Source organism: Pleurodeles waltl, chromosome 3_1 (assembly GCF_031143425.1).
Source record: "Pleurodeles waltl isolate 20211129_DDA chromosome 3_1, aPleWal1.hap1.20221129, whole genome shotgun sequence".
Lineage (NCBI taxonomy): Eukaryota > Metazoa > Chordata > Amphibia > Caudata > Salamandridae > Pleurodeles > Pleurodeles waltl.
This window is the reverse complement of record NC_090440.1, coordinates 1,942,047,652-1,942,067,020: the sequence shown is the minus strand read 5'-3', so window position 1 is coordinate 1,942,067,020 and position 19,369 is coordinate 1,942,047,652. Positions and strand designations below refer to the sequence as shown.

General features: G+C 42.2%; 1 protein-coding gene across 2 annotated transcripts in view; it reads right to left on the bottom strand.

The window, feature by feature from the left end:
* Positions 1–3,111: 3,111 nt before the first annotated feature.
* The window catches only part of PIPOX (pipecolic acid and sarcosine oxidase), a 217,672-nt gene continuing 201,414 nt past the window's right edge, over positions 3,112–19,369 (bottom strand). For both annotated transcript variants that reach the window (XM_069226217.1, XM_069226218.1), the window contains exons 7-8: positions 18,955–19,030; positions 3,112–4,063 (exon numbers count right to left, since the gene is read on the bottom strand). In XM_069226217.1, coding sequence (XP_069082318.1) covers positions 3,948–4,063; positions 18,955–19,030 — 192 coding nt within the window. In that variant the 3' untranslated portion in view covers positions 3,112–3,947. The remainder of the gene's footprint in view (positions 4,064–18,954; positions 19,031–19,369) is intronic.

Here is a 19,369-nt window from a genome sequence, read left to right as displayed (position 1 = left end):
CATGCATTTCTATAGTAAGCATGGCATTTTGAAGGCTATTCTGGCTTTCACAGGAAGCCTTTGGAGTTTTTTTTAAAGTTGAGTGTCAAAAGGCTGGCAGTTCTGCAGGCCAAATAGGAGGCATTTTGCTGTGATCTGTTCTGTTTGGAATCTTTATATTTGGCATGAGCAGTGCGCTTACAACCATGGAATGGTTTTAAGGGGTATGGAGGACAGGGATTTTCTCTGTAGTTCCAGCTAGTGTGGTGTGATTTCACTGATGCCTGTAGGTGGCGTTGAGGCTGGAGTCTGTTTTTCATATGATGCCTTGGTTCCTTCCTGCGGCCTGGCTGGTACTGTTTCACCACAGAAAGTGTGGAAGGGAGAATATGGCATGGCAAGCCCATTTGTTATGAAACAGTGAGAATGCTGGAAGCACTGCTGAGATTTGAGGCTGCTTTGACCCATCAGAGACTCCCTTGACTTTAGGCGCTTTAGGCATTCTGAGAATGTATCCATGTCACTTGTGAAACAGAGATAAATTTGCTGACCATCACAGTAGAAGTGGAGGTAGTGGGATCAGAAAAGTTCGATGAGTGATTTTATTTAGATGTCCTACAGAGATTTCAGATCATACGGAATGCCGCTGATAGACTCATCCACAGCCTTCCCCGATGAACCCACATCACACCCCACCTCAGGCAACGCCACTGGCTCCCCGTACAGAAGAGATGCCAATTCCAGCTGCTAACCCACACACACAAGGGTCTACACAACCAAGGACCCACGTACATTAACCACCCCCTTAACTTCCACCAACCGTCGAGAAGACTACGTCTGCCTCCCTTTCACTTGCCCATTCTCTCCGCATATACTGAAGCAAACGTGGAGGATGCTCCTTCTCTCACATCCCGGCAAAAACCCGAAACAGCCTCCCCACGCACCTCCAGACCATTACCTCACTTCGGAATTCCGAATGGCCCTGGCTGTTCGAATAAGCCTCCGGGACCTGCAAGCACCTGGATACCCAATTAGGTGATTAGCAGTGCTTTATAAATCCTGATTGATTGATTTTGAGAAAAGGGGGAGAATGAGGAAGCTTCGCCAATTCTGCATGTGACAGGAGGAGGCAAGGGGAGTTCAGGCCACAGGTAGGCAGCAAAGATTTGAATAGTGTGATCTAAAATATTATCTGTTATGTGCTGCGATGTGGGTTTGAGATACTGTGGGCTGATTGGAGACAGGGAAGGAAGATGTTGTGGTCAACCATATCAGAGGTGGCTAGTCTTGAAGAATCAGCATACCAACAAAACCCAAGTTGGCTTATTCTAGTAAGTCATTCAGATAGTGACAAAGGCACCTCTCTTCCATGACCTTTGTAACCGACCACATGACAGAATTCTAATGGGGCAGGCTCAGGCACCATGCTTCGAAAAAATAAGTAGTTTCATGTGAGTAATAGTAGTTGTTACACAACTTATAGAGATAAATAGACACTTTGGGCACAGTACTGTGCACTATTCAATTACAGATGGTATTTTCCATTTAAGGAGTATACACAACACATATCGCAGGCACAGTCCAAATCAGTTGTACTTTAATGCATCACAGATTTTGGACATATCTAGAATGTTTTAGAAGTGCTGGAAATGTAAAATTCACAAATTGTTTGCAAGAGGAGGAGGTAGTGGGAGCAGAATGCAGGTGGAGGAATAATGAAGGGCAGAGTCATAAGGAACTCAGTGAATGGCATCCAGTTTATGGTCTGCCAGGACCTAGTCAGGGTTTCAAAATTCTACCCCAAAAAAAGTAATTGACAACAAGGAGAAATTCTATCGTAAATAGTTTCTGCCATTCTTTATTATTCACAAATAGATTTCATTTTAAAACACCTTTAGGGATATGTGGCCAATGTACAAAACCCTGTTGCATTTGCAAATTCTGCGTTTTGCAAAATCAGAGGGTTTGCCATTGTGAAAGGGCTTTTCTTTTTGACTTGTAAATGGGCTTTTGAAATCCTTTCTGAATTTGTAAATGGATCTATCTATGGATTAGAATGTAATGTGTCAATGGTTTGTGTCCGCCATTGCAGCTGCAAACCATTGAACAGTTACCGACCCTCCCAAACTTGGATAGTTACTTATTTCCAAAGGGGAAGTTGTCTCTGTGAACCATCTTCCTCTTTGGGAATCATGATGGGCAGCCTTCTGGAAGGGACCACATCCTACTTTCTCTGATGTTTTCCTATACAGGAAAACAATTTTAAAGCAGCACCTGGCCCTTTAATGCACACCACTTGCTATTTATTTAAAAAAGGTTTCTTGTTTAGGAAAGCAAATGCGTAAACTGAGGTCTTCTTTCCCTTGCAGGCCTTCATGCCTGCATTCCCAACGATCACAGGAGTCACAAATTGCGTCCTACCTAATGAACTCCCATTAAGCAGGTATTTTATGTCCCCCGCGAATGGACAATTTCCGATACAACTAATTAGTAGATATGTCACATCGCAGACTACATCCCCTGTCACAACTCAGTCGCCATGCAAATTGCACATCCCAGGTTGGCAATTTGGAAAAGTCCATTTTTGGCCCAAACACACATATTGCAGGCATACGGTGTATCGGGCCAGACCCAGGGCATTACATTGAAAACTAACGTGCATAGTAAGCACAATCTTCGCATAATTTCCTGGTCACAGGCTTAAATTATTACAAATAGTTTAAAGGAAAGAGGAATGACTGCGGTCAAACATGTAAGGCTGCAGCAGCAACGTAGAGATCCTAGCATCAGTGGTGACACTTACAGGGGGACTGATCGATTGAAATGGCAGCAGATCTAAAGCGAGGGTTCTGCTGAGCAGTGGACAGCTGCATAGTGCTTCTTTGCAGAGAAGCCATCCAGCTGCAGTCAGTCACCTAGTGAAGGATGAATGTGCCATGGACAGGTGTGCTCTCAGTGGCAGAAACGTGGAGTCGAGGAGGTTAAGTATGCAGAGGCCAGAATAGAAGGACGAGCAAAGGGGAGTTAAAGAGAATATGCTAGAGATGCACCGAGAACTATAACACTGTGAATATTTTAATTAGGTTGTTTTCTAACTTTGCCCGAAATAATGGAATTAAAACAATGAAACGATTTTGCCATAATTACATATTTTTTATATTACATTTTTTATATTATTTATATTTTATATTACTTTCAGAAACATTTATACATATTGTGACAGTTGTTTCTGCTGATTTCTTAACTTTTCCTTCTTAAACGTGACTTTCCCCTGTAAACATTTGTAAACATTTTTGCAGATTTTCACATATTCTTAAGAGGATTTGCACTTCCTTCATCAGCGAATAATAGGAGACAGCTAGGATAAGAGGCAAAACATTCTGACATCTACTGCTTCTTCCAACGAATTATAATTAGGCCACAGTGACACAGAGAGTGGCTCCCAGTCCCAGTCCTGTTCTGCACAAACAGTCTAAACAATGGGCTCCCAAAAGTTCAGAAGTGATGTCGGGGGACGCTCTGTAGCGGTCTTTCAGAAAGAGTGTTGGCAGGAGTTTAAATGGTGCACTTCTGCAAGCAAGAGGCCTATCACTGAGCCCAGGAGCCCGCTTAGCCAGCACTCCTATTGAGCTCAGGAGTCCCCTGCACACTGCACTACCACTGAGAACCAGAGTCCTCTGCACACAGCACTATCAGGGAGTTCAAGAATACTTTGCAAACAGCAGTACCATGGAGTCCTGGGACTTGAATTAGTCTCTCATGCAGTATTTTTATATTGTGATTCTCAGCATCTCTAGTGCTAGGTGATTGGCATCATTGTGAACTGGTGAAAAGATTGATTTTGATTTGGGAGACTGAAAGTATCAGTGTGGAAAACGATTGCTAATAAAGAATTGTGATTTCTCTGATTATACCCTTTTTCATAGCATGATTTGGCATCACAAGGGCACTCCACCACAAAGCGGATTTCAACTTGTTGAGAATCGTGCAAGGCGGAAGGGCTCCAAGTTGTGGGATGGCTCTTTACCCATGCTTAGTTCACACAGGATCTTCCCCACCACTGGAGAAAACTTAAATCCATGACCTAGACGAAAGAGGAAACAAAAAGAGGATCTCAGATGAAGCCATGTATCAAAAGACTAAAACCTCTTCCTAGTGAAAACCAGTGCCTTTGGGACACTTAGAAATCAACACCTTCTATGAACCCCATAGTGTAGCAGACGGTAGCAGAACAGAATGGGAAACATATCCTCTATGAACAATACAAGCTAGACGCACTGCAACACACAGCAGCTTTGAAAAATGTGTGAATGCAGACCCTCAATGAATGTCGACTCTAGGTCCACTAAGAACGTTATTACCCATGGCACTCACACAGTCTCAGACTACTTGTTAATTTAATAGGATCCTAGAACACCTAATAACATAAGACAGGAGAGCCTCTGATAATACAAGAGCTCATGATCTTTGGCAATGTATGTAACTTGTGAGCACAGATCCGCTATACTACAGAACCTGTGAATTTAGGATCCACTAAGGACTTGATCTCATGCAAAATCCATAATAGCCCACGCCCTACGTGAGCTCCATAAGACAGCTGCCCATCAGAGTCCCATAGGATCCCTAACCCACCGTGAGCACCCTTTCAAGCCCCGTGGGACAACAAAAATCTCCACAACCCTGATAGAACCCAGCAGCCCTGTGGAAGCAGGTCCTGAGAATGCTATTGTAGGATTCACCGGGAGGACAGTCTCTACCACTTCTGGCTCACCACATATCTGTTGGTTGGGCAAGATTGCAATCTAAATGATCTAAATGCATAGTTGTGACACTGTTCGAAGAGTCATGGCATGGACTCATCAGACCGAGGGCATCATTTACAAGGAAGTGACGCAGAGCAGCGCTGCAGCAAATTTTGCAGCGCCACACTGCGTCATTTCAGAAATGGAATACAGCACACCCTTGTATTTTCCTTAGTGCTAAAATTAGTTGCCTAACCCCAACACAGGCATTCTTGCACCATTGTGCAAGGGTGCCTATGTTGCAGGGAATTATTGTTTATGTGCAGGAAGGAACACCTTCCTGCTCATAAACAATCGTTAATGGAGTTTTGCTCTTGCAGGATGCAGTACACAGAGAAAAAGCAAAAACAAGGGGAATTAAAAGTATTTCTCCTCATCGGTGTTGCCTCAGGTTTACGTTTTCCCATAAATCTGGTGCAGTGTCAAAATGCAATGTGTGTTGCTGTGCATTGCCCACGGCAACACCCATTGCATGCCCCTTTCGCACAAAGTGATGTGGGTAAAGGGGCCGTATTTACAAGGCGGCATTAAATCACAAAATGTGGCTTTACGCTGCATTGTAAAAATGGAGCAGGGCATTGCGCCATTGACGTTACGGTAGCGCAATGCCCTTGTAAATGAGGCCCTGAGTGTGGTAGGTCTCTAAATTGTCAGATGTGGTATGGTAGGTCTTGTGATCATCAGATTGTTTGCTATACATTCCAGTGGCGGCCACTTGTCAAAGGGGGTGGCGGGGGGTGGCGGGGCGTTCTCTTATGTTATCTAAGAATTCACCACACTGTGTGCCGAGCAAGTGCTATTCAGAACACACACAGGGAACCAGAAACGAGTATGCGTGATCACTCAGTTATTCAGCCTTAGGTGAAGCACTGTTGGTAGAAGTAGATCTTTCAAGTCTAATCTAGTGAATTCTATATCACCAAAAAAGAAAATGTTGACGATTATGTAGAATTTACATAAAAAGCATGAGTGATTGCCTGTGTGTGGCAATGAACTCAACAAGGAAACTTTGAAAAGAGTGCATAGCCACGGCATAATCATCACCTTACAAAAACAAAAAGGCAAAAGCCTGCATGCAAATGAAAATACACCTGCAATGAAAGCTGCAGTCATTTCGATCACCCACAAAACAGACAACTTTATTTTCACTTTATCCAATCTTAGAAAAAACATGCAAAATTGTATTCATGGAAAAAGCATGATTTTCACGCCTCCGAAATAACCACGCTTGTGATTTTCCTTTGAAGTAGATGTTAGGGAAACAATAAATCAACATTCGCATGTAGTCCTATGAAAAAATCTTCATATACATCTTCACGACATCCACTTAACAATACATTTATGTTCAAGAGGCGTTGCAACTGGAATTACATGATTGCATGGCTATTAAGTTATTTCGCCACTTGCCACATAATGTACCATTTTATGCATAATTAGCATAGTCTTACAAAAGCTTGTTTTTAGCTCAGACAGAAAAAGAATACTAAAACTATGAACATGGGATTAAATCCAATGCAAGATGATTTGCAAAGTTTACTGGGCCCCTTTTAGGTGTTGGTCGCAGTATTCAAGCCGTAAAAAAGTTAATATTTCACCCAGATGGTATTCGTATCACCAGTGACTGACAGTGAGTCATTGTCCTGAAAGGAGCAGCTATTTCAGTACGACAGAGGGACTTTAGAAACATTCCAAGCATTCTTCATCTCTTTTAAAGATTTAGGTCCATATTTACAATGCCCTTGCAATTCCTTGCGCCACAATAGCATCATTTTTTATAACGCTAATGTGGCGTTAAGGAGGCAATTTCCCCGCACCATATTAACAAAGCTGGCATTGCGCCACTTTGTAACCCCTTGCGTCACATTATACCTGTGCCAGGTATAATTTATGCAAGAGGGGGCTTTCCCACCTAGGGAGGCTACAAAAAATGGTGCACTGAAAGCTACAAGATTTCACTGCAACATTTTTTTCAGTCATATTTAATGCCTGCTCGGGCTGGCATTAAAGTGAGGAACCCATAGTAACCTACGGGCCTCCCAAGTGCTTTGCTGCACCAGTGCCATAATTTATGGTGCTAATCCAGCATAGCACCATAAATTATGATGCTATTGTAGAAACGAGCCACATGATATGATGTATTGTAAATATAGCGCAGCCATGGTGTCGTTAGGTGGGGCAGGAGCAGCGCACGAAAAGTGGCGCATCTACTTTCTTGTAGATCTGGCCCTTAATACACTGTTTATTTATTTTGAAAAAAATGGGACAACCCAGTACCCTAGGACCTGGGTAAGTGAATAATATATCAAAAAATGTTTTGTTCCCTCTGGGGAAGGATATGAATTAACTTCCACAAGGAGGTTAATTCATATCCTTCCCCCAAAGGGACCAAAACATTTTTGATACCTTAATACATTGGGCCAGATTTACTAAAAAGAGGCACAGCGCGGTGCTGCAACAAAATTTGCAGCTTCGCTCTACATCACTTTAGAAATGCAGGGATGTGCCATAATTACTAAAGTATGGCGCACCCCTGTGTTTCCTCCTGCACCGGCGCTAAATTTAGCTGCCAGAGCCAACGCAGGCACCATAGTGCAAGGGCGTCTGCATTGAGGGGATTGATTGCTTATGTGCAAGAAGGTTTCCCTTCCTGCACATAAACAACAATGGCGATTTGGCATAATGCAGTACACAGAGTACCAAATCCTCATTTTTAAATGATTATTTATATGCAGGAAGGGACACCTCTCTGCACATAAACACTCATTTAGGGCCTTTGCAGAATGCAGCACATATGGAAAAAGCAAAAACAAGGAGGAATAAAAGTATGCCTTCTCGTTGCCCCATGCCAACCCCACCCCTGGAACGACATTAGTTTTTGGAGCTGCCACAGATTTACTCCTTCTTGTAAATCTGGGGCAGCGTCAAAAGCAATGGGTGTTGCGGTGGAACGCCAACAGCAACACCCAGTGCACACCCCTCTGATGCAGAAAACTGTATCGGAGGGGTCCATATTTAGAAAAAGTAGCTTAGCACCGCCTTGTAAATGTGGCACACTGCCAAACGCTTTCGGAGCGTCACAAAAAGTGACGCTCTGGTGGTGCTAGGGCATAGTAAATCTGGCCTTTTGAATCTTAAAGTTTCTGTTAGTGATACATGCACATAATGAGCAAGTTATGTGCTGTATACTTCTGCAGTAATAAAAAGAGATACAACCAGAACAAAATTGCGTGAACAGAGAATAAGTTTAAACCTGAAACAAAGTTTTAAACATAACTGGAAAGAAGTGATTTGCCTTTGTGGTGGGATGTAAAAGTTGGGTATGACTTTTATGTAGCAAGGAAAGAAAGCAAGCTTGATGGATATACATCCAGGGGGGCGGGGGTTCCTCCTGCCGAAAAACTATTGAAAAAAGTGTGGTGCTTTTTAAAGCAAATGAATTTAGTGAGAAAGCAAGGTTTATGAAGCAGTGGGAATGTACAGTCTTGAAATATTAAACACATTATAAACTACATTATATCCTACTGCATTCATATTTTCAACAGTTACTTTAACATGCAAACTGTACAGTCCAACAAGCCCTTTTAAAGTGGGTGCTACCTCAGTGTCTTGTACTGCATACTGCACTGACTTTAGAAGAATGTGCTCTAACCAGGCTTTGGGAAGCACCCAAAACTGCTGGCTGCAATCAGTCATATAGAAATATATGCAAACAGCTCTTTAAGTGCGATGAAAAAAGTGAGGTCTCTTTAAAATGGAACATGTAAAATACATTTCTATTATTCCCATAATGTTCCACTTGACTGATATTTCAGTTTCTCTCTGAGATTATACTGCTTTCAGATATATAACATAGCAACTGACATACACCTAAAATCTGCCAGTACGACTGGCTTTGTCAATGGTTGTTAGGTGTTAAAAAGAAATGAGTAACAACAATTATTTATTTTATTATAAATAATTAACATTGGAAATGGTTCAATTCTGAAAATTGTGAGATGGTGAACAGAATATTATTGAGCCCTGTGGAAGGGGTACTGGCTTTCAGTTATGTGTGTTTTATGTTCGATATGTATGCCCTTTTCCTCTGCACAACTTGTCTATCTGCACATCTTCAACCTCATCTCCTTCCTCTTCAGAACCCGCTTTTCACTCTCCCACAATGCTCATCCTCACTTCTCCCTCACTTTACCACCACCAAACGTACACTGCAACCACTGACATTTAAGTAATTTATTTTTCTTTTACTTTTGCCTTGTAAATATTTTGACATCAGCATACCCTCTTCACACACATTTTCACAGAATTTCAATTGCAACTGGAATACATGATCTTTGTTCCATGTGCTCTGCAGAGAGGCCAACCCACTGACAGGCACTTTGCTTTGCCTTCAACCACAGTGCTAGAGCTCTCAATCAAAGTCCCTCATAAAACCCTGGCATGACTCAAAGAATGCACTAAGAATAAGATGCATGAAAAAGATACAGAAACACAACATGATGAAATAGCTAACACTCATAAGAATGCAAGATAGTAAAACATGTGAAATAAAAGAAGAACTAAATTGCTGAACTGTATTAACATAAACATTTTTAACATTCATTGTTCGTAAATCAATCCATATTTTTGGCAATAATTTTTAGGGGCATGAATAGAACTAGTTTTAATGCCATGCACAATGTAATTGTCTTCACTATAAGCTCATATTCTTCTTTTGTGCTTGACTCCGATATATGGATCAACTTCGCAAGGGAAAAAAAGACCTGTTTGTCTTTTGGATCAATTTCACAGAGGAACAAATACAGCAGCTCTACTTCTAAAGAGGTCAGCGACCTACAGCCAGGGCCTGGCGTGTCACAGTGGGAGAGGTTTGCATGACTAGGAGGTCTCAGCACAACATACATGACACACGATTAGCATTCGATCACTTACCAAATCATACATGCTTGCATCCAGTCCTATTATGTGACAATGTAAAAGGGTGGGATCTGTATCTGTAAATGACAGATGTCTGGCCTCATGCAGTGATGCAGACTCTGACACCCAAAACCGTGATGCTGACAGCTTCACTAGCCTACAATGGATACCACCCTAGACTACAATGGCAATGAAGGGCTTTAGAAAGGTAAGCTGTGCGTCACATTGCAGAAAGGTGATTTACTGCCTGGCTTCTGGCTTCTGTTCAGAGCAAGGCATGGCAGGCAGCATGGGACAGGAAGCCCAGAGTTAAATACATTGATTTGTTTAGAGATACAATTGTATCTCAAAATCAATTGCTCTATTTATTATTCTTTGAGGTACATGTGCAGAAATTTCAGAGAGGAGCAGCCCCAGAGCCCTCCTGCAGAAACTGGTGCTGCACTAGAGCGTATGTGTGGGTGTGTTTCTATTGAGTGCAACTTTATATAATTTACCCATAATATTTTACAATGAAAAACAGGTAATACAGTGTTAATATGATGACATTTGGCATAGAATCTGCATATTGTCTATTCTTATTAGGCTCCTTTTTCCACCTCTGTGTAATGAAATATCAAAATAGTTGGATGAAACTGCCACAGAATCGGCCACATAATTTGCTTTTATTTTCATTAATTTGCTGAATACTTTAGTCATCTGTATCGGATTATGTCGTCCTCCAGTGGTGCATAATTCCAATGGTCTGGGCACTTACGAGTGGTAATATAACTATACGAACCGTGCCCAAAGCTTATTAAACGTCTGCTTGGCTTGCATCTACCAAACATGCAATCATATTTCCTACAAAAATTATACTTTTAAACAAAATTTAGATTATTGTGCATTAATTTGGTCTTGGTAAACACATACATTTTATCAGTATAACATATTTGTAGTTGAATGCTGAATAAGGGCTTTATTTTGCCACTATAGTTTTTATTTAACATAGGTCAAATAGGAACCATGATCAAGATGTACTGTCGAAATAAAAAATAATGTTTTCATAGCTGTATGATTTAAGTTCTCTGCTGTCTGCACACTATTAATGTGCTGCTTTGAAATGTGCTTAAGAATGCATGACAATTTAAATGCTACTGCTTATAGAGCAACCATAACCAGTTACTGTTTGTTTGTTTGTTTTGTCTTCTAATATTATGACAAATTAGACTGAATAACAAATCTCTCCCTCATCACCACTCCCAGTGTGCTTACATTACCATAATAAGGCACTTACTACCAAAAAAGGTGCCCACAGTAGAAGGGGATGTCAAATACAGCCTTCCCTTTGGGTGTGGTCAAGGGGATGCAAGAAGCAATCCTAACTACAGCACATTTACTTGCATGCATTGTTAAATCACTGCTAAGTTCCGGTCCACATCCCAAATACCCAGATGTAATTGCGTCATCACAGAAATCACAGTTCATTTAATTAGGCTCTCACTGTTTTCTGCAATCAGTTGTAATTCAGAGTGCCTCTTACAAGATGAGGTAGGGTCGTCAGCAGCCAGCCTTTTGTCATTATCTTGAGGTATTTGGAGACTATCAATTGAGATGTGATGGTTGATCTCAGGACATACACAAGAGCATGTGATAGACCTACCAGCATTAGGGTGGTCTTCCCTCACACTTTTTGCCTTAGTTCTGCATATTTTTCTGATCTAGTTTTTGTTGGCCTTAGGACCCTAATCACTTTACCACTGCTAATCAGTGCTAAGGAGTGTGTGCTCACTCCTTAAAACATGAACACATTTGCTTATCCTCAATCAGAATATTTAATTTACTTATAAGTCCCTAATAAAGTGGGACACCATCTATCCAGCACCTGTAAATTGAATGCTACCAGTTGGCCTGCAGCACTTGTTGTGCCACCCATCTAAGTAGCACTTGAAACATGTCTCAGGCCTGCCACTGCAGCCTGTGTGTGCACTTTTAAACGGCCATTTCGAAATAGCAAAGTAAACCTTTTGATAGGCCCAAACCTTCCTTTTTAAAACATATATGTCACCCCTAGGGTAGGCACTAAACAGACCACAGGGAAGTGTGCAATGTATTTAAAGTGAACACATATACTTTTAAGTTTTGCATGTCCTGATAGTGAAAACCCCTCACATTGGTTTTTAAATATTGCAAGGCCTAGCTCTCCCATAGGATAACATTGGAGTTATCTTACTACATTTAATAAGGATATCTTCCAAATGGGCACAGAAAAACACTTATTGTTTGGTGTCTTTGGAATTACAATGAAAAACCATCTTTTATGGTAAAGTTGGATCTTGACTTACAATTTTGAAAACGCCACTTTTAGCTGGCATTTTCCTGCCTTAGCGATTTAGTGCTTGCAGCCTGTCTCTGGGTCACATGACTAGGTGTAGTTGGCAGTTGGCCTTTGTGTATTCCTCTTAAACAGCCGCACACAAGAGAGAGCTTAGTTGTGTCTGGATGGGCCATCACTGGCAGGATGGTGGGGCAGAGCTAGGCACAGCCCCACTTACACCTGAAGAGGCTGTTTCCTGCCTTCACACAAAGGAGCGCGTACTGTCTATAGTTAGTCTGGAGCCAGGCAGGGGAGGCAGGAAACCTGAGCACTTGAAAGGGAATCCTCCACAAGCTTCTCCCACTACAAAGAAGGCACTAGGTATAAATACTGGCAGTCAGACACCAACTCTCTAGTATACTTCTGGACCTGTAGAAGACTCTGCCAGAAAGAATGACTACTGTGCTGCTGAAAGAACTGTCACCTCCCCAGCGCTTGGTTCCCTCTCAGCACTAAAGGTCCCCTAGGTACACCACCTCCCTGGGGTCATGGTAATTTTCAAAGGGGGAGGAGGCCATGGGGCCCCCATCCTGGGCCATATTCAGCCCCGGGAACCATCACCTCCCCGGGAGCTCGGAGAAATTTTAACTGTGGGGGATGTGGCCCTACTACCGGGCCGTTTTCACCCCCGGCGACCACCACCTCCCCAGGGCCGGCCCTTCAAAAATAAAGGAGGGGTGTTGCATGGCCCCCTCCTGGAGCCATTAATGGCCCTGGGGACTGTCACTCCCTCAAGGCTGGCTCCCTATGTCCCAAGGTGCCCACCCTCAGGACATAGTTGTTTGCCGTCACTTGGCTGGAGCCCTGACAGCTCCCGCCAAGTGATAGCAAATAGTAGGTCTGCTCCCAGTGGGTGGGTGCAAGAAAACTGCTCCCTCTGGCTGACAGCGGATTTTTTATCTGATTTCCTGTCCGCTGTCAAGAACTGCTTCCGCACGCAGCGAGCAGCAGTTCTTGCGGTAAGCAGAAAGCCGGCAAAGATTGCAGGGCTTTGAGGCTCCGCCCACAGTCCCAAAAAATGTACACTGGGTGCCCTGGTTGGGGCCAGGGCACCCAGGACAAAGTGGCGAGGCACAGGGGGATGTGTTGTATAGTGCTGTAGAGGATCGGACAGCACCATAGAGTGAAGTAGAGTGTTGTAAAGTGGCATACAGTATAGTACAGTGTTGCACAGTGGAGTGTAGGAGAATAAAGCAGAGTAAAGTGTCATAGAGTACCGTACAGTGTAGTACAGTGTTATAGAGGACAGTACAGTGTCGTACTTCTAAGCTATGTAGAGTGGGTTGTTGTACAGTGGTGTAGAGTGAGGTAAACTTTTGTTCTCTGGAGTACAGTGGAGTTGCTTAACTTCATGTGGAGTAAACTATAATAGAGTGTATAGGTGTGTCGCAGGGTAGAGTGGTGTAGAGCGGAGTGGTGTAAAGTGTATTTGTACAGTGCTTAGCTGAGCAAACGCTTATAAACTGGAGTGGTGTTTAGTATAATAGAGTGGAATGCTGTGTCGTAGAATATTCAAAAGTGTTGTATAGTGGAATAGAGTGTTACACAGTGAAGTGTATGAGCATAGAGTGGAGTCTAGAGTTGGGCAGTGGAGTGTATGGTGACAGAGTGGAGGAGAGTGTTGTAGGGTGACATAAAGATTAGAAGAGTTTTATAGAGTGGCGTTATATAGAGTGGAACAGTGTGTTGTATTGTAGAATGACATACTGTGGGATGGCTTACACTGTAGTGCTATGCAGTGGAGTCCCATACAGTGGAATATCATGTAGTGTAATACTTTGCAGTGTAATAGTGTCCATTAAAGTTTAGAAGAGTGGAGTGGCACAGAGTGAAATAGCGTACACTGCAGTGTCATATAGCCGAGTGGCATACAGTGGAATAGCTCAGAGTAGAGGAGCGTACAATGGAGTGTTACAGAGTGGAACAGCAGATAGTGGAGTCCATAAAGTGGAGGGCCAGACAGTGAAATGGCGTCAAATAAAATACAGTGGAACAGAGTGGCATAGAGAGGAGTAGCTTAAACTGGAGTAGTATAGAGTGGCGTATCACACAGTGTAGTGCTATACACTGGAATAGCGTGCAATGCAGTATTGTACAGTGAAGTGCAAACAGAAGAAAACTATACAGTTCAGTTTCATACAGTGGAGTGGTTTAGAGTGAAATAGCATATAGTGGAGTATCATTGAGTGCACAGACGTACAGTGTAGTGCTGTAGACTGCAGTGGCGAACAGTCTAGTGGGGTCGAGTGGAACAGTATGCAGTGGGGTGTCGTACATTGGAGTGGAGCCCAATAAAATAGCATATAATTGAGTGGTGTGGACCGGTGTAAACTGGAGTGGAGAAGAGAAGAGCAGCATACAGTGGAGTAGCATACAGTGGAGTGGAGTAGACTGCGGTGGCGTACAGTGGAGGGAGTAGAGTGAACAGCACACATTGGAGACGTACAGTGCAGTGGTATGCAATAGAATACTATATAACATAGTGCGGTAGAGTGGTGTCCAGTGAATTGGTGTACAGTTCAATAGCGTACAATTAAGTGGCATACTGTAGAATAGCATACAGTGGGCTGTTGCCGAGTGCAGTGGCATACAATGGAATAGAGTAGGGTGGAGTGGTGTACATTGGAATAGCATATAGTGCAGTAGCGTACAGTGGAGTGGCATACACTGGAGTAACATACACTAGAGTGGCATACACAGGAGTGGACTAGAGTGGAATATAATACAGTGAAGAGGTATAGAGTTGCTTGCTGTCCAATGGAAAAGCGTAGAATGGAGTGGCATACACTTAAGTGGCATAAAGTGGAGTACCGTCTAGTGGAGTGATGTAGAGTGGAATAGCGAACAGTGGAGTTTCATAAAGTAAAGTGGCATAACCTGGAACAGTGAAGAGCAAAGTGATGTTCAGTGCAGTGACAGAGCGGAATAGCATTTAGTGGAGTAGTATAGAGTGGAATGGTGCACAGTGGATTAGCATACACTGCAGTGGCATAAAGTGGAATAGGGTAGAGATGAATAGCATACAGTGGAGTGGCGTACAGTGGAGTTGCATACAGTGTAATAGCATGGACTGGAGTGGTGTAGACTGCAGTGCCGTACAGTGGAGTGGGGAAGAGTGCAATAACATACAGTGGCGTGGCATACAGAGGAGTTGCATACAGTGCAATAGTGTGGAGTGGTGTAGAGTCTAGTGTGGTACAGTGGAATAGCATAGAGTTGAGTACAGTGGAGTGGTGCACAGTGGCATGGCATAGACTGAAGTGGTGCATAGTATAGTGGGGTAGAGTGGACTAACAGACAGAGTGGGTTAGAGTGGAACAGCATCCAATGCAATGGAGTTGCAGAGAGTGGAATATTGAACACTGCAGTGGTGTACACTGTAGTAATGTACATTGGAGTCGTATACAGTGGAATAGTGTACTGTAGGCTGTTACAGTGGAGTGTCATAGAGCAGAATAGCATATTTGGAGTGACCATACAGTGGAGTGATGAAGAGAGGAATAGTGTTTCATAGAGTAGTGTACCTTGGAGTAGCATAGACTGGAGTAGGGTACAGTGGAATACCTTATAGTGGAGTGGTATAGAGTGGAGTTGAATACAGTGTAATAGCGTGGAGTGGACTGGCATACAGTGAAGTAGCATAGAATGGAGTGGCATAGAGTGGACGGGTGTTCACTGTAGTGGCATACAGTGTAATACCGTAAAGTGGAGTGATGTATAATGGAAAGGGGTACACTGGAGGGGTATAGAGTGGAGGTATGTGCAGTGGAATGTGGAATAGTGCAGAGGCATATAGTGGAGTGGCGTAGAGTGCAGTTGAGAGATGTACAGTGGAACAGCGTAGAATGGAGTTAAGTGGAGATTAATGTAGTGGCGTAAGGATGTAGATGAAATTAGGTAGGAATGTAGAATATGGTGTGAAAAGTAACACAAGACAGCAATTTGCTCTGCCTTGTATTTATCCAGATTTACCAACTCAGGGCCATGCAGTATTGTGTTTTCCATGCAACACTATGGGGTAGATTTAAGAGTCCCTTGCACCATCTAATGACACATTAGCGACATTTGTTTATGCTAATGTGCCATTAGATGGCCAAAAATGCTGAATCAGATTTACAAAGTGGCGCAATGCATGCATTGCGCCACTTTGTAACCTTATGTGCTACATCATGCATGCGCCATGCATAATGTATGCAAAAGGGGGCCGAAAAATGGGGCAAAGAAATCTCAGATTAGACATTTGTTTCAGCACTTTTAATGCCCTGCTCAGAGCAGGCGTTAAAAGGAGGCACACCATTATTCATAATGGGCCTCAATGGGCTTTGCTGGATTAGCGTCAACATTTTTGAGGGCCAATCCTGCAAAGCTCCCAACTAGCGTCTTAAATTTTGATGCTAGTTCCCTAATGATCGCGATGGTGCGCCGTATCTTCGATACAGTGCACACATGGTGGCGTTAGTGGGTGCTAAGGGGCGCAGGAAAAGTTGTGCTGCACTGGGTGCTGCACCACTTTTCTTACATCTGGCCCTATGAGTGGTGCAGGGGTAACACAATACAATAATTAATCTGGGTGTTAGGGATACAATGTTCCACGGTATACCACAGTACTTTAGCAGTATACCAATAGGATGGGAAGCCATTATATAATTTTTCCCTTACTTTGGCTGAATTTTGGATGAGGGCCTTATATATATAGATAACTAAGAGGTTTTCTTTTTCCCCTACCGATTACCACTTTCTTAAAGTGTTATTAGGGACAGAAAATATTTTTTTATTTTTGTATATATTTTTGTAAAGTTTATGTTATAGCACGCTAGCAGTTATCAAATATCAGTTAGATTTTTTTTTAACTAATTTACCTTTTTCTTAAATTTTTCTAACTTTTGCAGCTTTTTAGCACAATTTGTGCTATGCTGTAGCGTTTTTTAAATATGTAAAAAATGGCAAAATACACTTCAGTATACTATATTAGTAAAATACAATTTATCATTGTTTTTTATTTTTCACACGTTTATTTGATTTTCCTATTTTGTCAGTACCACTGTACTCCCAAAGCAATACTGTGGTACTTCATATATATATATTTTTTTTTAATTAAGCGTTATAATTATTTTCCCTGCCTATTACCACTTTAATTAAGTGATAATAGGAATGGAAGAATGATAAAACCAACTACTTAACTGTATTTTATTCCATATCCCAGAACACAGGCAAAATGCACAAAAAACAATGTGACTGCCTTTAAGTTTTGTAAAGGCAGTCATTAGCCAATGATATATTTTCTTGTAATCGGCATGAACTGTGGTAGTTTTGCGAACATCACTAAGTTTTATGCCCTTACAATGTAGAAAATACTTCCCCTACTTACTGGTAACCCTGAAAAGGATCATCTGCATGCCATAATGTATAATCCTGCCAAATTTCATCTAAATCTTACTTGCCCTTTGGCCTCTACATCCAATACAAGAAGTCTATGGAAGAAACATTGGGAAGAAAATTATTTGGGACCCCCCCCTTTTTTTGCTTCCCTTTCACCAATCACTGCAAAACTGTCCATCATACGCCAATGTAGAAAGAGAAATAGGTCTGGAAAGTTTTGTGGAGGCTCATCAAACAGGTGCAAAATTATTAAGGGGTGTATATATATATATATATATATATATATATATATATACATGTATATTTTTACTGAGACGTTATAGTTAGGTTGACGTTTTACCCATGCTGAGTGCCGCATTGCACCTGCTGATCGGCAAAAAAAAAAAAATAGAAATTGGGAAATTTTTGGCCAGGAGGGGTCCCTCACGGACCCCTCCATTTCTCCAATGGGGTCAGGGTTCCTGTAGCCTGACCACTTATGTCAGTTTTTTATTGCTTTTCCACACCCAGCCCAATGCCTTAAAGAAAATGGTGGCCGCAACTTTCCTGTCAGGTTGCACCCAGCTAATCAGGGCCTTGCTTTTCCATCAGATCCCCAGATCCTTTGTGAGTTGAGTTGCGAAGGGTTTGCATTCTTAGATAGCTATATTTCTTCTTCTTTAATAACTCCAAAACTTCTAAAGGGATTTACACCAAATAACAAAAAGAGGTCTTTCTGGACCAAGATCTAGCTTTCTGCCAAATTTGGTGCAATTCCATTCAGCGGTTCAGGCTGTTGTCATGTTTAAAATCCCTATGAGAAATTGCATGGGGAAAATGCGTTTTACGACTCCCCCTTTTTCTCGGTCCCCACTTGACGGACCACACCAAAACTTTACAGACAGTAAACTGAAGTGACCAGGACACTAGTTTTAAAAAATTTGCAAAGATTCGTCAAACAGCATCAAAGTTAGTAGCAAAACAAAAAATGCTGTATCTATGGAAACTAGGTTCTAACTATAACTACCTACTGATTATCTATAAATTCTGCAGTTATAGTTAGCAGCGCTAACTGTAACTTGCAGCCCCGCCATGCACTGCTGATAACTCCTGGTGTAATTACCTGTGATGAAGTGCCATACATCCATAAATTCCCTGTGACCCCCCACAGTATATCATAATTTTGCATTAAAAAGGTTTCTCTTAGAGACTTATGGCTATTGTTCCTGTTATGCTGCAGACTATCACTCATGTTTCACTGGAAATCTTTTGGCTAGCTTTGCGTGTTCTGAGATCCATAGTTCAGCACTGTAGATACAATTTGTGAATATTTGCAAATCCTGGTTGGGGTAGAGTGTGTCCATATTTATGAATATTCCTTGTCTAATATTGGCAGGGTCCTCAACAACAATGTCAAGCATGACTCTTGATGCTCAGCCAACCTGGTATATGCACACTGCCAGACACTTTTAATTTTTTTTTGCAATGTGGGCTTTAAGAACCGCGCAGCACCTGGTAATTCCTAATTAGCCTCTTTCTACTCACCAGAAAATCCTGCTCCCACAATGATGTTTTGGAATTTAGGATGGCGGTCTAAGATGAAGTTGTCGTCCGGTGTGTTCTAGAGAAGGAAAGAGAAGGCTATAGGTTAAAGTTAATGGACAAAGTTAATCAACGATCAAATGCTGGGGTAGGGAAGATGCTGCTGTAATCACCGGGCAATGTAAACAGAAGAGGTAAGCTGAAAAGGGAGAACATGTTGCTATGCAGTCTTCTGGCAAAGTAGAGGAAAACCAGCATAGCTTGTCTCATTGGCAACCAAACACATCCTCCACTACAACCTAACTATCCTGCAGCACGCTTGTAATCAACTCAGCTCCATGCGAGAAAAGGGCAAGATGTAGTCGGTGTCATCAATTTCAGTCTTGGATCCGGATTACCTATGTGTTGAAGATTTAGC